A 12849-nucleotide genomic window follows, 5' to 3' on the forward strand; every position below is an offset into this window, starting at 1 on the left:
AAGCTGCAGCTGCAGGGGACAGCAAAAAAGAAAGAAAGAAAGAAAGAGAGAAAGAGAGAAAGAGAGAGAAAGAAAGAGGGAGAGAAAGGAAAATTTCTGCAACTTATAAAGAGGGAGGAAAAGGAGGAAAGTGACCTATTAATCATCATAATAGCAAGAAAGTGTATCAGACAATGTAAACTGAAACGACAACAGAGAGTTCTTTGGGAAATCATTGTTCGAAGTAAATATTTTATGTACTTTCTTCAGCTTAAATAAGATAGCTCTATTATGCTCAATGAAAATACTATAATAGGCTATGGTAAATGAATAAAAAACCATAATCCAAAGAATCATCAAAAGAATATGCATACAAAAAAAACCCCAGGAAGAATTCAATTCAAATGCCGACAGCCAAACGAAGAAGAGTATTTAAAAAGTCAATAAGCAGGGAACAATTCAAACAATTGTATAAATTCTGTTGCAAAACCAATTTAAAGAATCACCCAAAAAGAGGACAAAAAGGAAGGCTCAGTTAAGTCGAATCGGCAACATTGCTCAAAAGAACTCGGCAACATTGCTCATAAGTATAGGGTAGTAGTAGGACCAATAGATTACCGTAGGAGGGAAATGTGCGCAGCCACTAAGAATAAGAATGGTAGGAAGCGGGTCTTGAGCAATAAATTACCATTGTGGAAAAATGTGCACAACCAGCAAGGGTCAGACAATATGTAGCGGGTGCCTATGAGGAGGCCGTCCAAACTTCCACTTATTCGAAGTAACATTTTCCACACTTTCCGGTTGCCGAGCAATAAATTACCGTTAGAGGGAAATGTGCGCAACCACCAAGGGTAAGACAATATGAGGCGGTTGCCTATGAGTAGGCCGTCCAAACCTCAACTTGTTTGAAGCAAATATTTTCCGCACTTCCCTCAACTTATCATCATCGCCTCAATGAAGAGCTAGAAAAAAGAAAGAAACAGCAAGGGAAATATCCTTCAACAAAACAGAAAATAAATTTTGAGCAGGAGAACAAAATCTTCAAGATGGTTCTATTGTGCTCAATGAAAATACTATAATAGATCATGATAAATGAATAAAAAATCAAAATCCAAAGAATCGTCGAAAGAATATGCAGATTGGAAATTGAGTCAACAGAATCGTCAGAAGGGATGCAAACTAAAAATTTGCTAAAAACATCAATTATATAGGGAGAGTCTAATTAATGGGTAAGCATACAATATAAAGTGCAAAGAGGCTTCTTTTACTTAAACTGTCCTTAGAATAAGTAAACAGAATGAAACATTAAGGTATTATAAAAAAGTTGACTATTAACTAATATTTGTCATAGTTCGAATCATAAGTGTAACTGATTTCCATTTAATGACAATCTAAATGTTTAATTCATCTATTGCAGAATTTCATTAGTATCACAAAAAAAGGTCATCATCAGTAAAAGGTTAAGCAATAAGAAGCTATTGCATCATATATATATATATATATATATATATATATATATATATATATATATATGCCTTTACTTAAACTGTCCTTAGAATAAGCAAACAGAATGAAACATCAAGGTATTATAAAAAAGTTGACTATTAACTAATATTTGTCATAGTTCGAATCATAAGTGTAACTGATTTCCATTTAATGACAATCTAAATGTTTAATTCATGTATTGTAGAATTTCATTAGTATCACAAAAAATGGTCATCATCACTAAAAGGTTCAGCAATTATAAGCTATTGCATCATTTAGCTTGGACTACTCTTAACTGTGAAAAGAGTGCAAGAAACATTAGGAACTACAAAGAGGCTGGAGCTAAAGGAAAATGCAACAAATAACTCTAAATTTTAACTTAAAGCAGGCAAAGAGGAGTGAAAATTTTAATACCATGACATAACCAGGGCAATATTATAGTACTCAATTAATACTTGTCAACATTAGTACCACAACCAGATGTGCTCATCTTTTAGACGTAAGCCCCTTCTTGTAAACGTTGTAATTTGTCACTTTATTCTCATAGGTACAGCAAGGAAAAGATGATCAACCGCAGTTAGCACCACAATCAGATGGATGAGGTAACCATACTTTTCAAAACAAAATAGAAAGTCATAGCACACTTTGCATATGCCTTGTTAGAAAAGAGACAATTAAACATGAGCTCAAATAGTTCGCTTCTTTCAGCATATTTTTTTTCTCTAGGAAACATAATGCACTGTTTGCTTCTTGCCAAGCCAAAATCTCCAAATCACTATATAAATTAAACCTACATACAGGAAACACCCAATATACATTCTATTTCTAGAACCAAGTATACTCAATGTATATATATATATATGTATATATATATATATATATATATATATATAGAGAGAGAGAGAGATAGAGAGAGAGAGAGAGAGAGAGAGAGAGAGAGAGTTTGAGATAGGTAATGTAGCAGGATCTATAAGTAAAAATCTGAACATAGTAGAAACCTGAAACCAAACAAAGCCTTAAACGAAGTCCAATTAATTACCGAAACCATCAATATTAAACTACGTGAAAATAATAGCATGGCACAGTAAACCAGCGGATATAAAAAAAATTTTCCTGCACAAAATGAAGTAGAAATTTGTCAGTCCCCCCAAAAAATAGAAACCATCACTACTCAAAAAACTAAATTATGTAAAATAGAATAAATCTAGAGAATATTAAATAACATTAAAAAAATATTTAGAAGGCAACGTGGAAAAGAAGGCTCAGATTCAACATTAATTTACATACTAAAATAGTTTCCACTCTTCTCTTCAAGTGCAAAGCAAACTTTTGCAAAGGATTGAAAGCTGCAGTGGTCCATCAATGTATGAAGCTTCACCGTCTAAACCTTCTAATGTGAATTCGAAAAATACTTAAAAGAGAAGATAGAGACCATATGAAACTTCATTATCAATGTATGAAACCTATAATCAAGAATCGAACTTCCGAATACATTGTGATGTTTCACCTCATCACCACCGCCTATTATCAGAATTTTTTTTCAAATAAAAGTTCTTGACTTTTTTTTTGGATAAAGTAAGCAATAAGAAAGAATATATACGAATCATACAAAGCATAAAATTTAAATTAAGCAATAAATTGCAAGAGCAAGCATAGCAAAATCAAAAAAATTTGATAGTGGAGAGAGAATCAGAGAAAAGACTCTAGTAGGCATTGCATCAAACATATGAGGGGCGCAACAAAACGGACAATTTTTGGAGCTCCCCTTGCTCCACTCAGTAGAGAGAGAGAGAGAGAGAGAGAGACGACAGAGAGCAAGCCATGGAATTGGGCGAGGAAGTTTCGGCAGCGGCGGGGATGGGGAGGGGTGGAAGGAGGCATACCGTAGAAGGGCGACAAAGGCCCGGGTTTTGTGGGAGCTGCGGGGAGAAGCGCGACCCTCCACGTTGGAGGTATGAGGAGGTCAGGGTAGGGCCCGACAAACACCCGACAGGGGGGCCTGGATCGGAGAAAGGAGGAGGTGGGGGCCCGGATCGGACAGAGGAGGCCTGCGGGCGACCCGCACCCCCCGCGCGCGAAGAGATCAGTTTTAAGAAATTGCACGGTAAATTTCCATTTCTCACACTTTTCCTGAAACCTCGAGGAAAAGTAAGCGCATATAAAATACACCCAAAGCCCAATATAAAAAAGGGGAACGCAAAACAAATAACAAATCGGCAACAAAAAATTCAGCAGATAAGAGTAAATTAAAGGAAGCAGAAACTGAAAGTAAAAAAAGATATAGTTTGCTCAGGCTTATATGACTATCGGATATTACTGAACCAACAACGAAGGCCACCGGATTCACACTGCCCACTGACCCACTCTCCGCATGGATAGGGAAAAGATCCGCGGAGTGAATAAAGGTTTACTGCAAAGTAAGCCATTGCAAATGATCCCATCACCGGCCTAGAACACCCGCGAGAATCGGAATGGTGCAACTCTTAATAACTGCTACGCATCATAGACAGGATGGAAAACCCAAAGTTATTACACTCTCAAAAGAAAGCTGACTATTTCCAGGAAAAAGCAGGCACGATTTTGCACCTACGAAAACAGGAAACTGATGCTGTGCAAACCGTTTTGCAAATCTGAACGGGGAAATCCCAGCTGCAAATTTACGCAGGCTCATGATAACACATTAGCCCAATAAAGAGAATGTAGGGCAAAAGGCCCGTGATGGTAAAGAGGGGGAAAAAACCAAAGAAAGTCTACTAAAGAAAACGGCACTGAAGGCCAAACAAATCAGGGGAAAGCATTAATGCACATAAAACCCAACCGGCACATACTGAATATAAGGTATTTTATGCAAAGCGAAGGCAACATATAAAGGGAATATTCCAAATATAGGCTAAAAGCTCTGTAATATGTACATAGAACCCAACTAAGGCAAACTGAATAGCGCAGGATTTTAAAAAGCTACTCAGACTCCTCCTAGGCATCGAACACTATTAGATTGGTGTCGAAACTTGGACGATCAGTACTTGTGATTGAGTTACAATGGACTTGCGGACTTGCATACAAAAAACATGCCTAGTCCAAATAAGAGTGATTGGTTGCCTAGGACCCCTGATCAGTGAAGAAATAGACGAATTAGTTGGCTCCGAAGACTCGGGTTTTGATCACGCAAGAGCCTCCCATTTCAGCAATACCCTTGAAGCAGGGGAGTGTAAACAGCAATAACCTGCAATAGAGCTCAAGGGCTTGCAAGGAACAGGACACCATCCCGTGGAACAGAAAAGTTAGAGCCGAAGGCTCGAGGGAAAAGTGAGGACGTATAAGATACATCCAAAGCACAATATAAAAAAGGGCAACGCAAAACGAAGAACAAATTGATAACTAAGGATTCGGCAGATAAGAGTAAATTAAAAGAAGGACAAACTAAAAGGCAAAAAAGATATAGTTTGCTCAAACCCATATGGTCATGGGATATTACCCAAGAAGCAACAAATGCTGCTGGATTCACATTGCTAACTGGCGCACTCCCTGCATGGACAGCAAAAACTCCCTTGGGGTAAATAAGAGCAACTGGTTAATCAAATCTTAATAGAAATGAGACAAAACTATTCATAAATATATAGAGAAGGCAATCAAGGTAAGCCAAATAGTAGAAATAACCATATTTTGCTCAGACTGCTCCTCATCATCTGAAATCACCGGCCTGGCGCCGCACACCGCACACTTAGTACTGGGGATTTAACCACAATCGACATGCACACCGAAAGTATCCACAGCCTAAATAAGAGGGACTGGCCGGCCAGAGAAAAAGGCCATAAAAAAAACGGCCTTTACCGGTGAAGAAACAGATTCGTTGGGACATTATGAAGCAAATCACACAAAGCACCTACAGGACCAGTGTGCATCGCGAACAATTAATATGTAAGGAGAAGCTCATCATAGCATAGACGAAAAAGGAGTAAAGAGAAACTCAGGAAAATATAAGGGCTGGACTAAAAGCAAGAGGAAGAGCAATAAAAACCATAGGCAAGACAAAACTCCCAAGTAAATTATTTAAAAATGTGAGCAAGAGCAACTGGTTAATCAAATCTTAATAGAAATGAAATAAAACTATTCATAAATATATAGAGAAGGCAATCAAGGAAAGCCGAATAGCAAAAATAAGCATATTTTGCTCAGACTACTCCCTATCATCCAACATTACCGGATTGGCGCCGCACACTACACACTCAGTACTGGGGATTTAGCTACAATCGGCATGCACACCGAAAGAATTCACACCCTAAGGCACCCTTTGCGGGTGAAGAAACAGATTAGTTGGTCCATTATGAAGCTAGCAGCACAAAGCACCTCCAGGACCAGTGTGCATCACGAATAATTCATATGTAAGGGGAAGGTCATCATAGCATAGGACAAACAGGAGTAAAGAAGCATCAAAGGAAAAAGAGGGCAAAATCAACATGCGAAGCATAAGTAAATAAATAAATCACAAAGTAAATAGCGGATAAAAGCATAAAATCTATTAAAGCATGAGGGGCATCATTCCTGTAGGCAAAGATGGTAAAAGAAATTCAGAAAAATAAACAACCCATATTATATATAAACATAGAGAGAGAGGAAAAGCATGAAAATTGCATAAAGTTGCTTTGTATGGCTCCCAAAGAGGCTCAAGCGGCTCCTTCCTCGACAAAACGCCGTTCTTCGGTGGCTTTAGTATTAGCTTAAAAGATTTTCATGTTCCAAAGGTTGCCGCGCAGGGAGTTCAGAAAAGCATTCAGAGAAACCCATAAACCCTCGGCAGAACAAATTTTGTGGAAATGCGAGTTGAAAACCAGCTCAAAAGTATCAAGCGGCCAATTGTGGAGTTCATCGCAAAGTTCTCTTCTCTGGGTCATTTGATTTATCGGAAAAGTGATTTGTTAAAGCTCTCCGACAGCTTGGCTTTTTCAGCCGACAATTTTTTCAGGAAGGAAAGTTTTATTCAAGTCACCTGCTCGAGGACTGTTATCAGGGAATTCATCAAAGGAAAAAGGGGGAAAATCAACATGCAAAGCATAAGTAAATAAATAAATCACAAAGTAGATAGCCGATAAAAGCATAAAATCTATTAAAGCATGAGGGGCACCATTCCTGCAGGCAAAGATGGTAAAAGAAACTCAGAAAATAAACAACCCATATTATATATAAACATAGAGAGAGAGGGAAAGCATGAAAATTGCATAAAGTTGCTTTGTATCATTGTATGGCTCCCAAAGAGGCTCAGGCGGCTCCTTCATCGACAAAACGCTATTCTTCGGTGGCTTTAGTATTAGCTTAAAAGATTTTCATGTTCCAAAGGTTGCCGCGCAGGGAGTTCAGAAAAGAATTTTGTGGAAATGCGAGTTGAAAACCAGCTCAAAAATATCAAGCGGCCAATTGTGGAGTTCATCGCAAAGTTCTCTTCTCTGGGCCATTTGATCTATCGGAAAAGTGATCTGTCAAAGCTCTTCGACAGTTTGGCTTTTACAGCCGACAATTTTTTTCAGGAAGGAAAGTTTTATTCAAGTCACCCACTCGAGGACTGTCTTCGAACCTTTTTCAATAGTTTTCTACCGACGGAGATAAGCATTCTTGTGGTAAAATAATAATCAGTTTCAGAGATCGCAACATGCATAGGAATCCCCACAATTCAGCTGGCCCAAAAGTAAAACACCAATGAAACCCCCCAAATCAATCGACAATTAGTACTTGCGACTGAGATGCAACGGACATGCATACAAAAATCGTGCTTAGCCCAAATAAGAGGGGCTGGTTGCCTAGGAAAAGACCATCCAAACCCCCCCACGACCAGCAAAGAAATAGACCAATTGGCTGCCTTCGAAGCAAACCACCCAAAGTCCCCTCATCATCAGTGGAGAAAACCGTCATTGAAAAGGCCTCTATAGGAAACCGAGAAGGCTCGTTGCGCCCTCAATTACCGCAAGCAACTCACATCCAAGGGGAAGGGCATCGTAGTATGGGGCAAAAGAAGCAAAGAGAAAAGGAGCAAATCAAAATACAACAGAGCAAGAATTCAACATATTTAATTCAAAACACAGTGATGAAATCTGAATTTCATATGCTAATTTAAATATATTGCCTAGCCGGATCCAGCTGGATTATATCAGAGTCCACCAACTAAACAATCTAAGAAACATAAAAGATAATTCCAACATAAATATTCAAATATTGTCAAAAATATTCTCTACTAACAAATAAATAATATCAAAACGTAATTTGTAATTTATTCTAACTTATACTTTGTTATATATAGAAACAATGAAAAATTGAAGAGCAAGAAATAAAAAAACTTTGCTCAGACTACCCCTCCGGTCATCAAACATTATTAGATTGGCGCCGAAAGCTGCACAACCAGAACCGGTGGTTGAGTTACAGCGGACATGTATACCAACAGCATTCTAAGGCCAAATAAGAAGGGCTGGTTGCCTACGAAAAGGCCGGCCAAAGCCCCCCTACAACCAGCGAAGACACAGAGCAATTGGCTGCCTCCGAACATCATCAGTTTGGCGCCGCACACTGCACACCCAGTACTACAGATTCAACCGCAACCGGCATGAACACCTAAAAAATTCCCAGGCTAAATAAGAAGGGCTGGTTGCCTAGAGAAAAAGGGCATCCAAAGTCTGCCCTTTACCGGCGAAGGAACAGATTACTTGGTATACTATGAAGCAAACCACACAAAGCACCTCCGCGCCATACAGCATACAATCAGCTGGAGGGATTATATTTGAAAACAAAAGAGTATAGAGGTCTTCTTTGCAATAGTGTATAGTGCTGATCCCCTAATTAGCAACCAATGGCATGAATTTAAACATTATAAGGGAAGCAGGCCATAAAATTCAGCGGGGAAAGGGGAAAATTGGGAACGTAAACCAGCGATACAAACAGCAGAGGCTCAAAACCATACGGCGCAAAGTACAAAGAAACGGCTGACCCTTAAAACCAAACGGCGTAAATATAGAGCGGGAAAAAATAGAGCGCAAAGGAAGAAGTTCATTAAACTTTACAAATGCTGAGACGAACTCGGCAAATTAAAGGTGCTACAAACTATATGAAGCCCGACAGGGGGATACATTAAATCAAACGTCGGCCCAAAGCATGCGGCATATTTTAAGTCCAAAAGTATGAACAATCCTAAGATACAAAGTCAAGCTTATAGTACATAGGATATTCCACTACAAAGGGGAATGCAGAACGTCATAAGTTCTGGGTACAAAAAAGAGCCGAAGGAAAGTCGAGCTTATAGTACATAGGATATTTTACAAAAAAGGGCCATGCAAAGCATTGTAAGTCATGGGCACCAACCCCGGAGTACAAAAAGAGTTGAGGGCCCCCTACAAACCCAAGGAAAGCCAAAAGTACACAGAGGGAAGCAGGAGAGAGAAGGACGCAGAAGCTTGAAGTACAACACGTAGGCCAAGGGAGAGCCGCAGGCCTAAGAACCCGAGCTTGATTCAGAGGGGTCAGTCGCCATTGGACTACGGCTCGCATGGAGGTGCTCGATGGTCGCACGCTGCTCAGCAGCCATGCGGCTCAGTTTCAGGTTCTCATCTATATACCTAACTTTTTCGGCAATAGATGAAGCGTAACAATCCCTTAGAACACTGTGTTCACGCTTCAATTCACCTAGCTGGCCAAGGAGGTTGGTAGATCGAATCATAACATTATCATACATACTTTTATACATTATGCAGTCGTCGTAATTTATATCTTTTATGTGAAGGTCCAACTCAGATTTCATGCGCTGGATAGCCACGCGTGCTGAATCTTCCTTCGCCAACAGGAAATCAGAGGACGCAGCACCCCAGCAACGGGCAATTTCGACAATTGCCCCGTTGCGAGCGATAGGCAGGTCTATATATGCTACGAACCAGCCTTCAGCACCAACCGTAGCAACACAATCAGGGACCCGGAAACCCAATCTCTGGCAGATTTCCTCAAGCAATCTGCTAAAAGAGAGCTGGACAATCGACATTCTGGAAACTGCAGTTGAAAGGGGAAATTGAATAATGCAGAAAAAGGATTTAGAAGTGCGGAGCGACAACGTTGGCAAAATCAGTAGGCGCACGGCCCTTACGAAATACCAGAACATCCTTACCGCAAAAAAATAAATTGTTAACAAATTAGCGGCCCACGTATATCATAATTTATAGAAAATAGGACTGTCCTTTTTTTGTGTTTTTGGGAAACCTTTCTAAACCATTAACAGAAGCACAGAAGCCTAGTAAACATCGTAGCAGTGTTTTGTTAATTAAAGCATGCTTTTTCCGGGTTTTTTTCAGAGCGGGCTGGGCCACCACTCACCAAAACAGGGTCGGGAGGACAAAAGTTCAGCGGTAGGTAAGGGGACCTGGCCACCAAGAAGGTCACAGAAGCACACAACCTAGGAGGCAAAAGGCAAAGCGGCGAAATCAGGCACCCCAATTATTGTATAAACAATTTGTTAAATTTGATTCCACAAACCTCGAACCAGAGCAGGACCAACAGGTCAAGCCTCGGGCCCAACAGAGAACCAGAAGAAGAGGGGGTCGGTAGAATCAAAAGGCTAAAGATCATAAACAGAGGCAACCAACTCGCGGCACAGCTGCATATAGGCACCTGGATATTTATAGGCCGCTGCTGTAAATGGGAAGGAAGAAGGAGACGGGGCTGGGGGGAAGCGGGGCAGGCTGCCCTGGGGGCCAAGCCGTACCACCATGAACTGAAAGAGAGAGGAAGAGGGAGGACCCCGGGGACAGGTGGAGGAGCACGGTACGCATGAGGGAACCGACGGGCAGGGGCAGCAAAGAGGAAGGGGGCGAAGGGCAGACAGGGCAAGCGTTGTAGAGTAGAGCGTGATGATTACGTACCATATAAAGCTTATAGGGACCAAGCAGGCCACATGCGGCGCCGGCGAGGAGAAGGACGACGATGGGCATGGCTAGGCAAGGGTAGGCGAGTACAGAGGACGTCCGGAAGCGTACCGCGACGGCCGCCGCAGAGAGAGGAGCTGGAGCACGGTGCACACCGGGGAAGCTAGGGCTCCTGGCACACGGTGCGCCCGCTCGTACGGCTAGGAGACAACGCCCCGCATACCGCGGCATCTCCGGGGGCCCGCGTCCGCGAGAGAGGAATCGCGAGATAAGCGATGGGGAGAGAGCGATTCAGGAGACAGGGTCCGAGAGACACGGGTAGGGCGACACGCAACCCTCCCGAGCACCCACGCAACGCGGGGCGGGCGCGAGAGCGCGCGGTAGAGAGGGGGGCGCGGAGAAAGCGCCACGTAGGCCACAGTTATACTGGGCTTTTAATATATGGATAGATGTATGTATAATGTGTAATATATATATATATATATATATATANAAGTCGAAAAAAATCAGCTTCTAGAAAACTTACTGATGAGCCTCGAAAAGGAAATGAGAGAAAGAAAAGATAAATCTTGTGTGGTTATAAGGTCCAGTTAGTGAGAAGCTCCGACAACATTGCTCCAAGAAGACTGAATAAAGCACCAGAGGTACCTACAGAGATGCTGTTTCGAATGAAGAGAGTTCTCAGCGAACAACGGAGAAAGATGAGAAACAACATAACGAATCAGCCTATGGAAATGGGAATAAAACATTCATATATATATAGAAGCAAGGTATGGAAAACCGAATAGCGAAAATAAATATATTTTGCTCAGACTCCCCCGACCATTGAACATTATTAGATTGGTGCCGAAACCTGCCCACTCAATACTGGAGACTGAGCTAGAACCGACATGTATACTGAAAGCATTCTTAGCACAAATAAAAGCAACTGGTTACCTACAAAAAAGGCCGTCCAAAGTGCCCCTACCACCAGTGAAGAAGTAGGCCATCCAAAGTGCCCCTATCACCAGTGAAGAAGTAGGCCATCCAAAGTGCCCCTATCACCAACCAAGAAGGCTCGGCCCATTCTCAATTATCGCAAATATCTCACATTCAAGGGGAAGGTCATCATAGCATGGGACAAAAGAAGTGAAGAGAAACTCAGGGAAAATAGGAGGACTGGACTAAAAGCAAGGAAAGCAAAGTACCCCAAAAGCAACAAAACATTATCACAAACCACGCAGATTTGAATTCAACATATGCTGGAGCAAATCAAAACATGTCGCATTCAGAATTCAACATATTGAATTCTGAATCACCTAGTCGAAATCTGAATTCAATATGCTGAATTTAACATATTGCCTAGCTGAATTGAGCTGAATTCAGAATTCTCGATTGAATTTCGAATTGTGTTGAAGAATTCTGTATCCCACCCAATTGCCAAGCTTATATCGGAGACCATCAACTGAACAATCTCAACAGTCAGATGTTCTATTGTGCACGATAGTAACCTGAAGCATAAAAGATAGAACTTAAAGTCATTTAATTTGACTTTTTTCGAATGAAGGCTAGGAGCATACTGAGATTCAATCATTTCACGTAGTAAATTTCACCAATAGGCTCCTAGAATTCAGATTTCTGAATTCTGAGAGGTTAGAATTCTAAATAAAAGTTTAAAATTCAGGAAAAGAACCCTGAATTTTTTTTTGGAATGAAGGCTAGGAGCATACCGAGATTCAATCGTTTCATATACTAAATTTCACCAATAGGCTTCTAGAATTCAGATTTCTGAATTCTGAGAGGTTAGAATTCTAAATAAAAGGTTAGAATTTAGGAAAAGAATCCTGAAATATGCACCAACGAACGACAACAAATCGAGAACTGGAGCATAAAATTGATGCTTGCAAGAAACATGAGGAACTCCATAATAAATCAGCAACCAGATAGGTTTTTGAGAAATCAATGACCAAAAAAAAGCTTTTTGGGGAAATGCCAACAGCCTCAAAAAGATGAAACTAATGTCCGCAAAGAAGAGAAGAGTGGGGGCAGGGTAAAAAAAAGAAGAGGACTGTGAAAACACATTAAATCAATCAAAATAAGCTCTGAGTGAACAACGAAATCCGAAAAAACTGAAGTATAAATCGATGTTTGCAAGGAAAATGCGAAATCCATAATAAATTAGCCTATGGAAATGGGAATAAAGCATTCACATCTGTATATATATATATATATATATATATATATATATATGCCGAAGCAAGGTAAACAAAACCGGATCGCAAAAATAAGTAATCTATAGAAACAAAGAAATAAATAGCACACAAAAAAATTACATAAAGTTCCTTCTGCATGACTTCCAAAGAGACTCGGATAGATGGCCGTTTAACATACAGCCTGTATTTTCTTCAGGAATCAGCGTGAGAAGTATGCCCCAAAAATTTTGGTGATGGAAAAAGAAGGGAGGGGGATCAGTTTAAGAAAAGTATAGACAACTAATAGTAAAGTAAAGAGGATGAAT

The 12849-nt window shown here is 40.5% G+C and overlaps 1 protein-coding gene and 1 long non-coding RNA gene across 3 annotated transcripts; both read right to left on the reverse strand.

Annotated features, from left to right (window-relative positions):
* Window positions 1-429: 429 nt before the first annotated feature.
* LOC109703805 lies at window positions 430-3541 on the reverse strand. 2 transcript variants are annotated; one of them, XR_002214021.1, is made up of 2 exons: window positions 3348-3541; window positions 430-941 (listed from the first exon to the last, which is right to left on the reverse strand). It is a non-coding gene; the product is annotated as an uncharacterized LOC109703805 (long non-coding RNA). The 2 variants fall into 2 exon arrangements; XR_002214020.1 differs by lacking the exon at window positions 3348-3541 and adding an exon at window positions 1936-2814.
* A 2535-nt stretch (window positions 3542-6076) lies between these two features.
* On the reverse strand, window positions 6077-10688 carry LOC109703806. Its single transcript, XM_020224520.1, has 3 exons — window positions 10350-10688; window positions 9805-9883; window positions 6077-6462 (listed from the first exon to the last, which is right to left on the reverse strand). Exons 1-3 carry the CDS (start codon window positions 10581-10583, stop codon window positions 6443-6445), a joined length of 333 nt encoding a protein of 110 aa, XP_020080109.1. The 5' UTR covers window positions 10584-10688; the 3' UTR covers window positions 6077-6442.
* Window positions 10689-12849: the final 2161 nt, after the last annotated feature.

The sequence above is a fragment of the Ananas comosus genome, unplaced genomic scaffold (genome assembly GCF_001540865.1).
Source record: "Ananas comosus cultivar F153 unplaced genomic scaffold, ASM154086v1, whole genome shotgun sequence".
NCBI lineage: Eukaryota > Viridiplantae > Streptophyta > Magnoliopsida > Poales > Bromeliaceae > Ananas > Ananas comosus.